We start from the raw sequence: 19,691 nt of genomic DNA, 5'->3' as shown, positions 1-19,691 counted from the left end.
GAAATCATCTGATAAGTGTAGGCTATCATTACAGGTGTAGGTCTATAAACAATCCTGAATTGTTCAACACGGCCAATCAGTCTTTATATCTTATATATTTAAGCTGCATGTTATAAATTGTAGGCTAAAGCAAATCTTGAGAAGTACCATCGCAGATTGAAAAAAAGAGAAAGGTTCGCAGTTCCCACTTGTTGTTTTGCGCTCACGCATAGTGTCACGTGAACTCCTCTGACCAATCGATTTCCACCTTTTCCTTCTCTCCTCCTCTAGGGTCAGTTGTGTCGGAGAAGCGTAGAAGTGATGGCGGTGCACACATAAACTGACCGAACAAAGTTTTCCTAGCTCAGAAAAACTATTTAGATCCACAGGAGAGGGGGAAAAGCCATCAAGTTTTGGAAAGCTGGCGGACGACTGAAGTGCTCGGGAGCCTGAGGAAACGCTCACTGCTGTGCGCGCGCGACTTGTACTTGGCGACGGAAGAATTTTTGGGAGCCGCGGTTACTAGTTCGTGAACTTCGAAGAGAGAGAGAGAGATAAAGCTAACGCGTTAGCACAGCTATTTAGCCTGCTCGTGCAATGTGTTTTAACCAGCCAGAGAATGGCTACGAGGGGGTTTTGTACAAGTAGACACGTAAGTTAATAAGTAACTTATTTTGGGTAGTGAAATAATCGTGTGTATATTTAGCTTGATTCATTCGTCTAGGATGAGCAGGTACTTTGCACCTGTAGCCTCACGGCTTGAAAACTCTATCGACTTTCCTGGTTAGGTATGTTGTTTTACTTGTATTTGTGTTTTTGGTGACGCATGAATCGACAGGCTGATAATGTAGTTTTTACTCTATAATGTAAACAAAAAAGTTCGTGAAGCAAGAGTTTAGGCTAAAGCTGATGTCCGTGCTTCAGAGACATTTCTCATTCCCAGATTGGTTAATTTAGCTGGCTTACGTGGAAACAAAGCAATGCGTCTCTTAACCTCTATTAAGCCGGACTTGACCTGACCCACTCTCCATTAATGGTATAACGTGCCCTGGCTGGGTTTGTTAGGAACTTTTTGTGCGTGCGTGCGTGCGTGTGTGTGTCATTGGGGAAATACGACTACTGGACTAGTTTACTTTGATTTGACATCACGGCACCCTATGGTGCTCCTGCAGGCACCGAGACATGGATGTTCCCCAGGCCGTTTTCCCAAACGGTGAGGGGCGCCTGAGCCTCCAAGACCATGTCTGGACGGAGTCCTCCAACTCGAGGGCTTGGGCTCACTCTGCCCCCGTGTGTCCCCGCTCGCTCTGGACGGCGGTGTTTGACTACGAGGCCAGCGGGGAGGACGAGCTCAGCCTGCGGCGAGGAGACGTGGTGGAGGTCCTGTCTAAGGACGCTGCCATCTCGGGAGACGAAGGCTGGTGGACTGGAAAAATTAACCATCGCGTGGGCATCTTCCCATCTAATTATGTTACCTACCAACCAGCTATTTACAGAGCTGTAGGGGCTCGCGAGAGTGACCCGCCCGCCCCTGTTCGGATACCTTTTTCTGAACTCGTTCTACAAGAAATCATCGGCGTCGGAGGGTTTGGCAAAGTCTACCGGGGGGCCTGGAAGGACCAGGAGGTCGCGGTGAAGGCAGCTCGACAGGACCCCGACGAGGACATTACAGCTACTGCAGACAGTGTTAAGCAAGAAGCCAAACTTTTCTCGATGCTTCAACATCCCAACATTATTAAATTGGAGGGGGTGTGTTTGGACGAGCCCAACCTGTGTCTTGTCATGGAATATGCCCGTGGAGGGACTCTGAACCGCGCCTTGACGAGCAGGAGGATCCCCCCTCATATCCTCGTGAACTGGGCCGTCCAGATCGCCAGAGGCATGCACTATCTCCACGAGGAGGCCGTGGTTCCCATTATTCATCGAGACCTGAAGTCCAGCAACAGTAAGATAATCACCACACACTCATTAATGCTTCCTTATCTAGACCAAGAATTTCTGGTATTTGCTCTACTGTAGAAACGCACACTTGGTTGTCACATTGGTATTTCCTTTCGCAATTAGCACGTTAATAATTAATCCCCACCCTCCTTTACAAAGCTTTATCATTAGCACATCAACCTTTCCCATATGCCTCTGTTTGTACCTTAAAGGAGGGGAACAGAACCACGTGCTCTTGAAAGACCTTATAACCTAGGTCATCATGGAATATCCTGCCAGTCTAACTGTATTTAATGTTGCCTATATATGAAGCCATAGGAGCTGTATCTTCTCTCTAAAAGCAATATGCTTCTCAAAGGAAGCCACTGGCTATAGTGAAATCTAACCCTAGAAGAAAAGCTATAAAATTGATGGATGCCCTAAGATTTGAATAGAGCCTTTGTAGTTAATGTTTAAGACACTGGATCCTTCCAAGTCCTTCTAGCAACTTCAGCATTAGTTTATGTCTGAGTACATTAGCTGCAAAACTTTAAATGTTTAATTTACACACACACAAAAGAAACCATACATTTCCTTCCTGATCTTGCCTGTGCAGTTCTAGAAAGTGTTTGAAACATTGCCAGCATTTCCCATATCATTAATCCTGTAAAGCCTGACATGATTTTTTTTGTAATGAAACAGTTTATTAAACTGTTTGAAAAAGGTTATTCATGTCTAACAAGATGAAAGATGATGGTTTGTAATGTAAATCAATGAAATAATTCTAATAGTATAGCAGAATATTTAAAATGCTTATAAATATCCCTTGTCAATCTATATCTCAATAAAATGTCTTAGTGAGATGATATTTTAAAAGCTTATAGTTGTATGATCAAAGAAGCTCAGTATTTATTATTACCTGTAACCTATAATGTAATGCAATACAGTGATGACTTAGATATGTATAAATAAACATTCCTTAAAAGCCTGATGTATAATATTTGATACTTCATGATTTTCCCCCAAAAAAATGATGTATGGATAATCAAGTAAAGCGAAGCTAGTTCAGTCCAGTAAGTGTTCATCTTGACATTACTAACAATATAAAAGTTATTATTATGTTTGTTTACTATAAAAATCATTAAAGAGTTCACAGCAAAAAAGCATGTGTACCAGGGCCTGAAGGTGGACATTTTTACAATTATACTAAAATGCCTTTTACTTGCTAAAAATGTATAAATTATCAATCAGATCAGATGACAGAAGTCTGTTACAACTGAAAAGTTTTGATTATGTTTGATGATTTAAAAATAGAGGCCTTCGTATCAAATATAATACAGTAGGCATCATAGGGTTAAGATGAATCCTTTGTTGTATTTCTCATTTATAAGAAGTTACCGGATAAAAGCATCTGCTAAATGAATAAATGCAAATGTAAATATTATTTCGTTTTTTTCTTGAAAATGCACCAAGTATAAAATAATACACAATGTGTACATCTGGGTGAAAATGCTTGACTACTAAACTAAGATAAAATTACATTTGTAAATGTTGGCGGCCCTTCAGTCATCAAGAGATATTTAAGGTTGCATTTTTTTTTCTCCACACCCCAATTGTCCCTGACTAAAGAGCAGGCTATTTGAAAACTGCACCTGCATTTCAACAGTGGATTTGAGTCATGTGCTTCAGCAGAGTCTTGAGTCTAGAGTTACACAGCCAACAAGTAAAAAAAAAAAACACTGGCTATCTTCAAACCTTTCAAAAGAGCTGTGGGGAATGATAGGTTTTGAATGAGTGTGACCATAGGCAGGTTGTGAAGTTAAGAGGTTAGAGTTTGAACAGCTGGTGTCCTTGAGAAACCGGCTATCTGCTAACAAGGTTCAGAAAACTCTGGTCTGAAAATAGCATAAAGAAGCACTACGTCTGTATATAAATGTTTTTTTGATGATCAAATAATTGGTGTTATAAAGTCTATTTCACATACACTGGTGGTGAGTATTATTGTGTTGTATTGTTTCAGTGCTGCCAAGGAACAATTATCAGACCATTTGAAATGGTGTAGGTGTTTTTTGTTGCCCTTCACGTATTACAGAATTTATTGAAAGAGTTTCTTTTATGCAAATGTTTTTTTCTTTTTCTTTTTTTCTCTAAAACATTACTATAGCTGCAGGGGACACTGCATGACTAGAGATTGTGCTATCATGTTTCACAGTCATATATGAAGTTGGGAAAGACCCTTACACTTATCTGCCTCAGGTATGCTTAATACCTAAAAGAGACATTTCAGATATTGCTTTCAGAAGTTAAGTAACTTGTTAATAGAATAGTTTAGCTTTCTAATTAATCCTCACAAAAAAAATATGTAACTCAGTGCTGCAGAGATTTGATCAGCTTGGTACCATGATAATGTAAATCCATTCAGCGGCTCTCTTAATTCCATTCATTTATTAACAAGCTGTTTCTAATAGCTACACTACCATTCAAAAGTTTGGGGGTTTTAATGTTTAAAAAAAAAGTCACTTTTGCTCACTAAGGCTGCATTTATTTGATCAAAAGTACAGTAATTCATTTGTAATTTAATAATTTAAAGTGTAATTTATTCCTGTGATGGCAAAGCTGTATTTTCAGCATCATTACTCCAGTTTTCAGCATCACATTCCTTCAGAAATCATTATATTATGCTGATACATAACAGTTGAGCTGTTTAAACTTTTTTTGGAAACTATGATACGGGTTTTTTTTTTTTTTTTCAGTATTCTTTGATGAATAATAATAAATAATAAATTTCAAATATTTTTTTGCAGCATTGTTGTTTTTACTGTCCCTTTGGATCAAATTAATGCTGAATAAATTAATTGCTTTAGAAAAAATCGTACTGAACGGTAGTGTAGATGATTTCTGTCTGCAAACGCATTGCCATTATTGTCATTCTCTATAGCATTCTACCTTTTGTTAAATTAGCAGAGTATTTCTAGAGCAATAAAATAGACGGCATTCCACTATCAACAATAGACGCAATGTGGCACCCTGCCCCCGTTCAGCATGGCAGTGCTACTGTTAACGCAGCTCAGTTTGTTCATCTCTCCACAGGATTGTGACAAACAACATTGGAAGCTTGCTGACCTTAATTGAAAAAATAACGTGTGTTTGCTCAGTGCAGAACAGCAACCCATCATGAGCCAGACCCTTTCTGCTGTGTTTTTTTTAGGGGGACTCCGTCCTTACCCATTCAGGTTGCGGCGGTACATTGTTTAGCAGGTTAAAGGTGGAGGGTACATTTTTAGGGAGGCACAAACAGCAAAGTCAAATACTCTCTCTCAAAAATAAGAAATGAAATAAGATTTGCTTTGGCCCAGTCTTGCTTATCTGATCAATGATTATCTTTAAGATATAGCAAATAGTGAGTGAAATGATGTTTTTGTGCCCTAATCTTTTAATACCTCACTCAAAGGAATGTCGCTAACGAGGGGGCAAAAGCTTAACATAAGTTTGCACAATGGAATGGTCAAGCACTGGTTGCTAGGTGACTGCCAACCCGAGAATGCCCCGACTCCTGGGCCTGAAAGGCTTATTTTCATTATTTTTAATCTCCTCAATAGCTGCTGTTTTCTCTCCAAGATGGGGAGCTTCCCCTGATTGGGGGTAAAGAATATTGCAGAACTGTTGCCAGCAGTCCCTGTGAAACTCGGCACTGTGCCACACTTCAAAACTCAGTTTTGCAATTTCAGGCACATGAAGTGTAATGTTAAGGAATCTCAAGCATGTGTGCTCTCCAAAATACTCTCTCTCTCTCTCTCTCTCTCTCTCTCTCTCTCTCTCTCTCTCTCTCTCTCTCTCTCTCACAAACACACACACACAAACACATACTCTGACTGACAGTGTAGAGAATAATGGGTCTTGTTCACTAATAATTACATGGATTTTGTATACACACAGTGGAATTTCTCACAACAGATCTCCACCTAATTCACAACATGTTCATACACACATGAATTTGTTCTTAATCTCATTCTAATGTTATTGAATTTGAAATATTATAAATGAGTGGCCGTGTCCAAACCATCTCCATATAAGGGCTTTCCGCACAAGCTTTCCTTTACAGCCTTTCGTCACTTTCGTCAAACATATTGCACTCCTCGAGCAATGCCAAGTGTGTCATTCTCAAAACCAGTTCAAACTACTTTTACACAGACCTGTGTTCCTGTAAGTTCCTGTATTTTTTCGTAAATGTTGAATACATTTTAGTACACAAGTTTTTGGTGAATCATGATTTGTTCGTGAAACCGTTCGTATGTGGATTTCACACACAAAATTGTGCGTACGCATGCTCAGTGAATGAGACCCAATGGCCTTTTTGGATAGATAGAGGACCGTGGCAAACAGGTTATTGTCTCATGATCTAAAGGTGATTTTCTGCTCCATAAAATGGACACCATAGAAATCTGAGCCAAGAAAAGACATGTTACAAAAGTGGGAATGAATAAGAGCTAGACTGTAGCAAAGTACTATTAGTTTAGAAGTTAATTTATTTTATATTTCAGGTTCACATGTGACCAGAACATCTTTGTCAGAAAAGTGGATTTTTCTTTAGTAATAAGACCACATTCATATCCAACTTGGCTTTTTGGTTTGCTAAATGTATCCAATATTAAAACTGATTGTATAATAGGTTGTGGGTATGTAAAATTGTCTTTTATTTCATTATACTTAAACTGTTGTTTGGTGTTGTGTTGTTACTTAATGGAAAGGAAACCTTAAAGGGTTAGAAACCAACAGCTGAGATTAACCTGAAAGCATCAAACAGGTGCAACCTGTTCGAAATGGAATTCCAATCTTCATGTTTGTCCCAAAATGATAGTTTTGTCGACAATTTTACCTGAGACCTTGCTAACATGCCTTTTAACAAGCCTTTTATCTTAAAAAGAGACTTATAAAAGTTCACATGTAAAACGGTCTGGTTCTTTTTATTCCCAGTGTCCAGCATGTTTATGGGTTTAAAAGAAACTAAAGGGATAATTCACCCAAAAATGTAATTTACCCCATGATTTACTCATCCTCAAGTCATCCTAGGTGTATATGACATTCTTCTTTCAGACGAATACAATCAGAGTTATATTAAAAAATGTCCTGGCTCTTCCAAGCTTTATAATGGCAGTGAATGGCCGTTTCTGTTTTGAAGTCCATCAAAGTGCATCCATCCATCATAAAAGTAATCCACACGGCTCTGGGGGTTTAATAAATGCCTTCTGAAGTGAAGTGATGTTCATGTAAGAAAAATATCTAATATCATAAAATAAAATATCATATTTAAAACTCCTGCAGACGACCGTACGCATACTACGCAAATCAGCACTTTGATGGACTTTAAAACAGAAACGGCCATTCACTGCCATTATAAAGCTTGGAAGAGCCAGGACATTTTTTAATATAACTCTGATTGTATTCGTCTGAAAGAAGAATGTCATATACACCTAGGATGACTTAGGGTTAGTAAATCATGGGGTAATTTTCATTTTTGGGTGAACTAACCCCTTAAGACAAGTGTAAAGGATCTAAATCCTCATTATGGAACTGATAGTTTTACCTTTCTCTGGCTCGTTGCTTTAATAAATGAAAATTATGATTTTTAGTGCTCTATTCTTGTACTGAACGAATGAAAATGTTACAGTTATACTAAATGTCTTAAATTGTAACAACTGTGTAAACTGGGAGTGTAGTCAAGGCCAGTACTCTCCAATGTATGCTGGATGAAGCCTGGGAAAGTTAAGTGTTTAATGAAATGTGTCCACAAATAACACTACTTAGTTACCCCCTCAGATCATGATAATGGCAAGGGAGTCAAGGTCAGATTAATCAGACATGTAGTTATCAACTGAGGGCCTCCCTATTTATTACATACTGATGTTGATAAAGGTCTCAAGTTGGAATATTGTCTAGGACAGAACCGGTGAGAAATACTACTCCTGACCTCAGGATGTTCCGGACTTCAAAGACAACTGGCCTACATTCTCATGTTATTTGTCATTCGGTACGAGGCTGTATTGTAAACTAGAGCGACTTGTATGTCGCTCTGAGTTCTTCATGTAGACCTGTGTCCTTGAAGATTCCACTTCATGATAAAAGCGTGGAAATTTGATTACCCTCTTAGCATTCCTGTATTGTTATTCATTGACATAAACGCTCAAATGCTAAGGCCTCACGCGTTGAAAACATTCCCATCATACTTTAAAATAGCTCAATTTGTCTAATTCATCTTGAAAATACTGCAGACTTTTAACCATTAACTCAAAATTAATTTAGTACAAATATCTAAAACATTTCTCCTGTCTCTGTTCTTTTTTTTTTAGTTTTATTACTTGAAAAAATTGAGAATGATGACATTGGTCGAAAAATCCTGAAGATCACTGACTTTGGCCTTGCTCGTGAGTGGCACAAAACGACCAAAATGAGTGCTGCTGGCACTTATTCCTGGATGGCTCCTGAGGTCATCAAGTCCTCTCTGTTTTCTAAAGGGAGCGATGTCTGGAGGTAAGCTGTTATTTTAAGTTAATTGCAATGTTTGGATCAAAGCCTGTTATTAAACTGAATTGGTTACTTGAGGATAGACACAATTGCTTGGGCATCATTTTAAGCTTTTCCAAAAGGCATAATTATACTTCTATGACGCATCATTTTGGACAAATTCTAAGTCAGTGTAACGTGTTGTTCATGGATACAGCATAGTTTAATATAATTACAGACTGAATGTGTAATGCATTAGAATATTGTGTCTGTAGCTTGCAAACTCCAAACGCTATTGGAAGTGTTCCAAATCAGTCACTTAAGAGAATCAGTTTCAGTTTGGATGCTGCTCTATATGTAGGCGATAGACTGCAAGGTAGCTCACTAGGGCCGTTTACACCTGGTATTAAGATCCATTTTGGTCGATCAGATCACAAGTAGATGAGGGAGACACATACCCGTTTACAACTTCTGTCCTGATTTCTCAGGGGGGGTAATTTATTTATTTTTGTTGTTGTTTTTTTCAGATCTTTTGATCTAATGGACAAAATAAGCTTGTGCAATTTACATATGAACACAGACGGAGACAACAGAAAAACATACAGAGAGCATCAGCTTTCGATTTTGCTCTGATAGCCGCAACACTGAAAGCTGTGAGTGCGTGTTAGAAATCAGGAATGGTGAGAGAACATTGTGCTTGGTACATTTTTCGTCTTTAAACCAAACTTGGGTCTTCAGCCAACAAAGTTAAATCCCCTCTGGCTAGCGCTCTTCCCATTATATTTACGCATTAAGTCAGTAGGCGAAGAGTAGGTGGTCTTTTGTGACTGTTCGAACACATTCAAACACATGAGCGTTTACACTACGAAAGCAATCCGGTCGAACGCATTTTCAACTATCTCTGGATGTGGTTGAAAGTAGACAAGCTCAAAGCGTTTTAGACCCCGTTTTTAACTGTATTTAGCATCATCCACTTGTGATCTGGTCAACCAAAACGCATCATAATACCAGGTGTAAACAGGGCCTGAGTTTTAGAACAGAGCTTAAATGTAATGCCTAGTGTTTGATTTAGTTTTTAGGTTCACAGAATCTTTGGGTCAGTTTCAATCAGTACAGAATTTGGAGGTGTTCCAACCGCCCTTTTACCTTGTTTGTGAAAGCTAAATGTGAAGTCTCATCTTTTTTTTTTTTTTATCTTTTATTTATCATGCCACTTTGCTCAGACACATGATTGGTTTCACTTCTACCTTCTTTCTTTCCTAACATTGCTAGAACATTGTCTTTTCCTTTCTTTGCTTTTCTTTGAGGTTAAGAGGAGTAATGTTATTTAGCGATCATACAATGTTTGCTTTGGGATCCATTAGGATTTGCATCTGAGATGCTTTATGTATACACGCGTAATTTAAAAGTGCAATCAGTGTACATCCTTTGATTAGGGAAAAAGTACAGAGGGCCCCAAAGTTGCCTGCCTGGTTAATATTATACATAAGCACTATTCTTTCAGCCAACTGGTGTGATTAGTACCAACCCATACCACACTGACACTTCCCTGTGTTCTGTTCTCTGTCCAGTTATGGAGTCCTCCTTTGGGAATTACTGACTGGAGAGGTTCCTTACCGTGGCATTGACGGATTGGCAGTTGCCTATGGAGTTGCTGTCAACAAATTAACCCTTCCTATTCCATCTACCTGCCCCGAGCCTTTTGCCAAGCTCATGGAAGGTAGGTTTGCTAGTGGTTTACTGATATTACTCACTGTTTATCCCATCACTATATGTTATCAACACTCCATGAGATTTTTGACATTTTGGCACTGATGCCCCATTCACACCGTCAGCGACTTTGTCACTGCATGTGGCTTGTCTCCATACCTCAAGTTGCTCATGGGCATTCCTAGTGCTGTGACATCTGGATATATCTTTAATAAAGGCAATCACATGTGTATTGATGGTAAAACTATGGTAACACATTCAAGTTACAAATGGCCATGTCCGCTATGTTAAAATAAGTTGGATAATCAATAAAAACGATCAATGTATGAATTTCCAAGCAGTATTTTATTATAATACATGTATGTGTTTACAGACCAATCATATAGAAGAGTGAATTATCTGTCCTGTCTTGACTGCACTCGAGGAATGTGAGCTCTATTGACACAGATCTCACTCCCGATTTAACTTTGCAATTTCCAGTGACCATTGTGAGAAATGTTTAACTTTATGCAAACTCATTGAAATGAATGGTAGGCTATATGAATGGGGTTTAAGTATAAACCAGTCCCACTGCAATCTGCAATGAATTAAAACACATGGCCATTGTAATGATAACCTACAAGAGTTCACTTCCAACATATTTTTTGTTCATAGAATGCTGGGAGCAGGATCCCCATATCCGTCCGTCCTTTGCTTCCATTTTGGAGCAGCTGACTGCCATAGAAGAGGCTGTGATGGCCACCATGCCGCAGGACTCCTTCCATTCAATGCAGGAGGACTGGAGAGTGGAGATCCAGGAAATGTTTGATGAGCTACGCACTAAAGAAAAGGTCTGTTGATAAAAGATTTAGACTCTCTTTCATTTCTGAGCTTGTTTTACCTATAGTTTTGTTATGAGACAGTGGGCCTATATTGTTTTTGTATCAAATATGGTTCAGATTTTATTAGGTTAGCTGTATTTGGTTGTACTGATCCTCTTAACAAAGCTAGCTGTTAGCAATGAAACGGCCTTAAGTGTTCAATGAAGTTAATATGATAAGCTGCTTCCGATCTTAGCAGCTTGTTATGTTGGAAAGGGTTTGCCATTGGTTGATCAAGAATGCCTTTTCCTGCAAGTCAGCTAAAACTTCATGTAGAAATCCTGACATTGTGTTTCGCATGCAAGTCATTCTTGATCAGTGAATGTTTCCACTCCTTTAGGAACAGTCCTGTCACACAAATATCTTCCTTGTTAAGTGATGCACCAAGTGAACTTTTACTCGATTGTAAATAAACAAATTGTTAATTCATTAATTAATTGTCTAAATCATCTGCCCAAGTGTGTTTCTTGGCAGAGTGCCCCAAAGCTTCTTACAGAACTTATTCATAAGAGATTAGGCCAAACGGCTTTACTCCATGTGGGCGGAAAACGGTTTTGATTAATGCTTAACAATTCTGTCTGCATGTTTTATACATGTGGATTATTCTGTTCAAGAGATAAAGAGAATGAATAAACTAACTATCACAAAGATGATTTATTCTTTTAACCAAAAGGCAAGATTTACATGACCATATTCACAATATTAAGATTGAAGTGTAAGCCAGAGAAGTGAAGATGGAACATAAGATATTTGATTTTTTTTTTATTTACTAACTTATACATGGTGCTGCTGTTTTGTGGATAACTCACTCACAGGTCTAGTATTATTGTTGTGTTTATGGTGCTCAAGGGTAAAAACAAGAAAAGAAGGCTGATCTGAATTGAACAGTTCAAGGTAGAGAGGAATCTGAGCTCTGTTCTCCAAGGCCAAAGGAAGTGAAACTGCCATTCATACCAGTGATGTATTTTTTGCTCATAGACAAAGAGTTGTTTCATAAGCATGAGAACTATCCCATTTTGCTTCCTTAGGCAGTAATTCAGTATATACAAATATTTATATTTATTGGTCATTGTTTGGCCATAGTTTGCCATAAATGTAAGTCTGTCATCATTCACTCACCATCATGTAGTTTTTAGATAAACTCTTCCAATGATAGATTCCTTGCAAAATGTGCTTGATCACAAATGTTCTTGACACTACCAGGAGCTTCGTTCTCGTGAGGAGGAACTGACGCGAGCAGCCCTTCAACAGAAGTCTCATGAAGAGCTGTTGAAGAGGAGAGAACAGCAGCTGGCCGAACGGGAAATTAATGTGCTTGAGCGTGAACTCAACATCCTCATATTCCAACTCAACAAGGACAAGCCCAATGTTAAGAAACGGAAGGGAAAGTTCAAACGCAGCCGCCTCAAGCTCAAAGATGGCAACCGCATCAGCTTACCCTCAGGTTAGAGCCGTACTATCTTATTAGTTTACATATGAATTTGTTGTCACATTAATTCATCTCAGTAAATTGTTTCTTATTACTGTTAACAGAATTTTTTTTTTCTTGTAAGATTAGAGTTGTAAAGAAGGTTGATGTGCAAAATGTTATTGTAAAATGTAGTAATGTTTCAAGTGTTTTTACTAAATATTACTTGTGGGTAACCTTATTTGTTCATCAGATTTTCAGCATAAAATCACAGTTCAGGCCTCTCCAACTATGGACAAGAGGAGAAGCCTCAATAGCACTAACTCCAGCCCTCCCAGCAGCCCTACACTGATCCCTCGCCTCCGAGCCATTCAGTGTAAGTGCCTGCTCTCTTACACATCCGTACAGCATCTGCCACATTGTTATTTTACAATTTACCACACCTTTTCAATATTTTTGAGATTTTGGGTAAACATTTTTTTACACATATAAGACATATTTTTGTTTCCAAGTAGGTTTAGAAGTTTAAATATTATCATATTTATTTTAAAGAGAATTTCCACCATTTATCTTCCAATTCAAAAAAATTATCTTAAAGTACTTAAACAAGCATCTGAAATAACAGACCCATTGTCTCTCCATTCCATTGTTATTAGCTAATATCAGGACTAGCGCATATCATTCCTGTTTAATTGTTTTGCCCGTTTCAATACAGTAAAAACATTATGTACCAAGGGCAGTCACACTAATCAATCCATTTGTGAGTAACTCAGTGTGACAAAAAAATGGTGACAAAAAAGTGGCATCCAGGTCATTGCCAGTGGTTGCTGAATCCTGTGTTTGTCACACATTTATAACTTATTTTTTTCCCATCAGTGAGCCACCCAGGTGAGACTAGCCAAAGGAGCAGTATGTTTGTGTATCACCAGGATGTGGATATCTCAAGCGAGTGTAAACCACATAGCGGGTTTAGGAAGAAAGGCAAGGACACTGTGGTCCTGTGAGACAAAGCCACAAAGCCATGAAGTTTTAATTGTTTGTGTTGTAATGATTTTGCTTTGGGAATCAAGGACATTATTGTAGACCTTGAGCTGGTGCTGCCAAACTCGATCTGATGATTGCATCAACAGTAACACTTTTCAGTGTATAAAATCCAAAAAGATTTAAAACTAATGTTCTCACAATGTTCTTCCTGAAGCTCCATTAACTGTTTTCGAGAATGATTGTAATGATCTAACACTTGTTTTGCTGGGTGGTGGAGGTTGCCTTAATTGTCTAAAAACGCTGTTTCTGTTCTGCTGTGAAGGACTAATAGATTGAATCTCAGTCTGTGGTGTGGCAGATATTGGGACTGTCAGTTTAAGAACATTTCCATTGGTATTAGCAATTCTGTTTCAAATTCTATGTATCTTCATCTCTAGTGACCCTGGACGAGAGCAACAGAACATGGGGTCGAAGCACCAATTACAAACCTGAGGAGTTTGAAGATGTTAAGAAAGGGTTCAAGAAGAAGGGCCGCACATGGGGGCCGAGCTCTGTGCAGACGAAGGAAAGAGGAAATTGTGCTGAAAGGTTGGAACCGTGTTTATTTTTGTGTGTTGCTCTTCTTAAAGCCTAGATAAAAATATTATCTTTAAGCACCATTTGTTACATTTTAATTATTCAACAAATGCATGTAGTTGCTTTAGTATGCATACTTTAGTGTGTTCTCATGAGTTATTAATTGTGGGTGCCACTGTCATTTTGTCTTCAGAGTTCGACCTCTCTCAGATGGAAGCAGTCCCTGGTCCACTAGTCTTATGAAATCCCAGAAATCTGTTCCATTGGCTGCATTATTTGCAGAGCAGGGTATGTAAAGAAAGCTCATCTTCCATTTACTTTTTCCATGTACTCAGTTTTCATTGCTCTTTGTTGGATCTTTAAATCAGGTAACAAAGAACAAGTTCCCTGAAACCACCTTCTTGACATGACATTAATCACTGTCTGCACAGCTCAGAATCGAAAGTTTTATTGCTTGTTCACTGCATTCTTCTTTTAGCATGTTTTATTAGCTTTTTATCAAAAGATTATCAAAAAATACATTATGTATTAAGTGTTTTGAAATGTAATTTATTCCTGTGAATAAATAATGTGAATCTTCAGCAGCCATTACTTCCATTACCAGCCATCCTTCAGAAATCATTCTAATATACTTATTTGGTGCTCAAGAAACATTTCTTATAATTATCAATGTTGAAAACAGTCGTGCTACTTTGTAGAAAGTTGAAACCGGTATTTTTTTTAGGCAGATTCTTAATTGACATTATATGCATGGCATACATGGCAAACATCATCACAACCTACTTTATTTTTAACATCTATAAAGTTAGATTAATCAAACTATGCAAATAACCAGAACAGCCCCATTATCCCTACCCATCCCAAAGAATCCTACAAAAGCAAAGGGGAAAAAAATTATATATATATATATATATATATATATATATATATATATATATATATAATAAAAACAATTAAACAAACAAATAAAATAATATAAAATAAAGAAACATTTTGTAAAATGAGTTGACAGAATCCCTAATTGTCTGTTTAATATTTTCCAAATATAGAAAGGACAAATTAGAGAGGGGCGTGAAAATATCCAATGTAGCATTATTTGGCTTCTGGCTACCAATGAAGCAAAAGCAATAACATAAGTGCAAAGAAATATTAATGGCCTTTGACAATGTATCAAAAAAGATGACTAAAATGAATACAATTTAGGACATGTGTAAAAATGTATGAATATGATCTGCTGGGGATAGTGAGCATGTATTGCAACTGTCGTCTTCTGTTAAAGAAAGTTTCTTAAATTTTGCTTTGGTGAAATGAATTCTGTGAACAGCTTTAAATTGGACAAGATTCAAAGGAGCACAGATACACATCAAATTTATTTTAGCTAGAGCATCATTCCTCAGCTCCCCGTCAAGTTCTAGACCGAGCTGCTTTCCCCAAGTTTCATTGAGACCAGAAAGAGGGGGGAATTGTGAAGAGCATATCAAGTCATATATTGACGCTATAGACCTTATGTAGCCCCGCCCCCTTTCAGCGCTGTGCTCGTTGTGTTCTGTCTTCCGGTTTGTATTTCCACAGCATGATGGTAAGATCTACTGACATTTGTTATGACATCCACTTCAAACATTACAATCCTCATGATACCTTTCGTTACCTCTACAATAAGTAAATCCACCTCACCAGCTAATTACTTTGACAGTGATGCCATAGAAATATACAGAGCTACAGTAAGTTCAAAGACAACATTTTTAAGATGGCTGCGTGCTTGTTTCTCTGATGCATAAGGTCTGTATGGCTATGTGATTTCAGAAGTTACATAATATCTTCAATCAAAGTTTTCTGGTGAGGAAAGGGAGCAAAGATCATGAGTCACATAATAGTCTCTAACTTAACATCTTTTTTTTTTTTTCAGGAACCAGTAAAGATGAAGTATGCTCTGCTGATGGATCTGACAACAAACCAAAGCAACTCAAGTTCCCCAACCAGGTGTATATCGATCTACCTCTGTGGAAAGATGAACAGGGGGAGAGCCAGGGGCCGGCTGGTGGAGGTGAGAGCCAGGACGATCCAACAACATCCACAAGTTCCACCAGCACCACACCTCAGCACACACCCACCAACAGCCTAAAGCGCAGCACCACATGCCGGCGCACAGACTCTGTTCTCTATGGCTGTGCCTCCATCCTGGCATCTGTCGCATTTGGCTTTGACCTGCGAGAGGTCTGTAAGGGTGCTACCAATGAGGAACCAGAGCCACGTGAGGAGAAGAAGAAACGAGAGGGCCTGTTTCAGCGTGCTACTCGCTTCCGCCGCAGCACCAGCCCCCCTGGTGGCCGTTCACGCAAGGACGAGGTTACCGCTGGGCCTGTAAACCTGCTCGCCATGTCATCGATTTCTGAGTGCAACTCCACCAAGTGCCTCCTGCAGTCTGATTGTGAAGGGTCTGTGCACAACCTAATGAACGAGACTCCAACAAGCAATTCCCGGACACATCAGAATACAGGCACTAGTGAAGTTCTCCCCTCAACCCCTGTGCAAGATCTCGCTTCTGGATCCAGCTCTCGGCTTAGGAGAAAGAAGTCCAGTCCTGCTGTGTGTCAGACCAGTGAGTCATGTGCTGATATTCTTAAGGGTTGATCACGATATTGGAATTATCTCTGATAACCAATAAATGGCCAGTTTTAAATATCTTTTCTATTTTGTCTAAATAATTAAAAAATTAAACTTCTAAAATATATTATCAATATAAAATTGATTGTTTTAAATGCTACAAGTTAATTTAGACCCCTCAACATTATTTACAGAATGTAAAATGGATATTTTAGATTATTAATTTAGTATTTGTACGCTCAGGAGAACTTCTCACGAAAAATTTGAAATTTGGCCATAACTGCAAGTTTCAACACACTACTAACTCAACTCAACCAGGCCTCGCCTTTTTTTTGTGTGTGTATGCCTTGGGCAAGAATTATTTAAATTAGAAATAATCCTGACAGAAAACTGAAGACTACAATCGAGGCGTTTCAGGGAGTTCAGACAGAGTGCTTACTGATATAGATAATAACTCCCTTTGGAGTGGACTTTGTGTTTTGGAACTTTCCAGACCTTTTTTTATGTTCAAACTGCAACATTACACACTAAAGAAAGCTGAAAATATAATAAACATATACCTTTTAATAACCCCTTAATTTTTAAATGTTATCTGAAATATACATTTTTCATGCTGTACATTATCTATCTATCTATCTATCTGTCTATCTGTCTATCTATCTGTATATTTTGTGAAGTCTAAATTCACTTGTAGCTTTTAAAATGGTTTTATAACGATTATATATTTAAGAAGTGTTTTGTCTAGATGTAAAAATAGATGGAAACAAGTATGTAAGATGACTGGATATTGGCAGATACCGATACTTTAAAATATCTAAAATTAGCAGACAAGCATCTATTTTTACCATTGCTTCATAATCATCTAATAAAACACTGCTAATTTAATAACACTGTTATCTATCTACAATATAAATTTTCCATGCTGTACATTATAAAATTGTGAGGTATTTCACTTGTACCATTTAAAATGGTTTTATATCGGTTGTATTTTATCTAAATATAAAAACAGATGAAAATGAGTATTTAAAATTAAACTGAATACCGGCCGATACAGATTTGCTCATTACTGCATCAACCCATATCAGTGAAATTTTGTTTTCAAATATTGTTTATTAACCATGTTACTCTCTTTGCTTTAGTTAACGGCAGCAGTAACTGCCAGGCCAGTCCAACTGATTCCGCTACCACTACCGCAAAAAAGAAGTCTGACAGAGAGCCTGCTCAAGAGAAGGAACCAGTATCTAGACCCAGACCGCTTTCTCTAAGAAGCAAATCTCACTCCTGGGGTCTTCTAAAAAGTCGCAACAAGAGCTATTCACTCGGGCACTACTCTGGGGAGAAGAGTGCCCAAAACTTGGACGTGGTCCTCCCCTCAGAGGTCAAAATGGGCTGCTCTTTACTGGACATGGACACAGAGGGTCAAAAACGAGACTGCACGGTTCCCCTCTGTCGAATACAGAGCACACCAGGTCGGCTATCTGTCTTTGAACTGGAGAAAGAGTTTTTATCCTGAAATAAGCTGCATCTGGAACACAATTACTTTCGTCTTGAATCTGTTCCACATGACATTTAGTTGTTTTGTTTTTCCAAGATTAACATCATGGCCGTTGACCAATATTTGAGCCATTGCTGCTGGAGATATTCTGTAGTACCTTTATTTATATGCTGTTTACTTTGATATGTAATTTAATATGAAGTGACGTATATGAAGTGAATGATCAACATTCCACTGAACTTGCAGTAGAATTGCAGTGATCTGATCAGTACACATGAACAAAATCTCAGATTCTGTTAGAAACTACTGATTTCTTTTTTTAATGTTCAGACGTTTTTGTATTGTTTGATTCTGTATCATGTGATGTCATATGAAAGGCATAAACAGGGCCCACAGTGTTTATATAGTATAATTATTAATAGTTGTACATATGAAGTTCCATCGCGGATGCGATTGACCAAACTAACAAATTGACTCCTGGACCCTGCTGTGGTCAGCATTGCAATAATCAGTTTATTTCTGCTAGTTTTTTTTCCAACATTCTTCTTTTATTTTTCCCTCTAAAAGCTACATTGGATACCCACCTAATGGACTCTCTCCTTTTTTTAGCTTTAATTCAAATTCATTTTTAACTAATTATGTCTTTTAGAAGTGAATACATGTCTATATCTTTTAGATTGCATAACTAATTATGGAAGTATTGTTGATCAAACCCAATGGGGAGCAAAAATATACAGTATAAATATATATTTATATATAAACATCACATTATACTGCCAAATAGTGATGAATGAACTATATTGATGGTGTCAATCATTATTGCTTTTCTATTTCCTTAAAAACCTTAATTTAATTTGTTGTTAAATATCACATTATACTATAAATCCACTAATAAATTAATTGAAGCACCAGGATGCTACACTGTTACCATCTGAGTAGCTTGATTTTGAGTTTAAGCTGCAGTAGGTTCACAGAATGTTTAGTTATTATTAAAATATACTTAAGCATTATACTGTATCTTAGTGATTTAAACTGCTGCCGCAAAACCCCAATGCTCTTCTAGCTGCTAGTCTTTCAAACTGTTTTCTCAATTACCCTGTGTAGAAGACTGAATTATGAACTTGTTCATTGTCTATTGTGGACTTAAGTAGTTCAGTATCTTGCTTTTCTGTTCTCTCTGTGTGACATTTATAAATACTGTTTTGTATCTTCAAGATGTGGAGACTGTGACTTAGAACATGCACTATTGAACAAATTGAAACATTATTTTGTGGTTCTAGCCTGTCACATGGAAGAGTACTAAAACCCTTAGTTTGTTGGTAAAGATGTGTTTGAGAAACAACTTGCATACAGTATTGAAAAGCTTTTCCTTATAGTGTGAACTAGAATTATTTACTGTATTTACGGTAATTATATTCCGAGTAAATGTGCTGTCTGTTCGTAAATGATCACAGGGTTTCACAAGGACTCTGACTGTTTAAAAATACCCATTATGTGGAGATGTTTTAAAGGAAGAACAAAATATGTTGTGTATCACTGGAATTTCCGAGTCATGTAATGATGATTGTTCATTACATTTATGCTGGTATTATATATATATATATATATATATATATAAAGACGTAATGATTACTACTAGTTTAGATATACAACT

At 37.7% G+C, this 19,691-nt stretch overlaps 1 protein-coding gene across 2 annotated transcripts; it reads left to right on the top strand.

The window, feature by feature from the left end:
• Window positions 1-260: 260 nt before the first annotated feature.
• Window positions 261-19,249, top strand: map3k21 (mitogen-activated protein kinase kinase kinase 21). 2 transcript variants are annotated; one of them, XM_084390589.1, is made up of 11 exons: window positions 801-1,924; window positions 8,247-8,427; window positions 9,972-10,120; window positions 10,765-10,940; window positions 12,174-12,414; window positions 12,632-12,754; window positions 13,255-13,359; window positions 13,800-13,950; window positions 14,132-14,226; window positions 15,845-16,537; window positions 17,682-19,249. In XM_084390589.1, the coding sequence occupies exons 1-11, from the start codon at window positions 1,162-1,164 to the stop codon at window positions 18,053-18,055; spliced, it is 3,051 nt and encodes a 1,016-aa protein (XP_084246715.1). In that variant the 5' UTR covers window positions 801-1,161; the 3' UTR covers window positions 18,056-19,249. The 2 variants fall into 2 exon arrangements, with proteins under 2 accessions (XP_084246716.1, XP_084246715.1); XM_084390590.1 differs by lacking the exon at window positions 13,255-13,359 and having other exon boundaries at window positions 261-1,924.
• Window positions 19,250-19,691: the final 442 nt, after the last annotated feature.

Source organism: Rutilus rutilus, assembly GCF_951802725.1.
Source record: "Rutilus rutilus genome assembly, chromosome: 20".
NCBI lineage: Eukaryota > Metazoa > Chordata > Actinopteri > Cypriniformes > Leuciscidae > Rutilus > Rutilus rutilus.
This window is presented reverse-complemented; position numbering and strand designations above follow the sequence as displayed.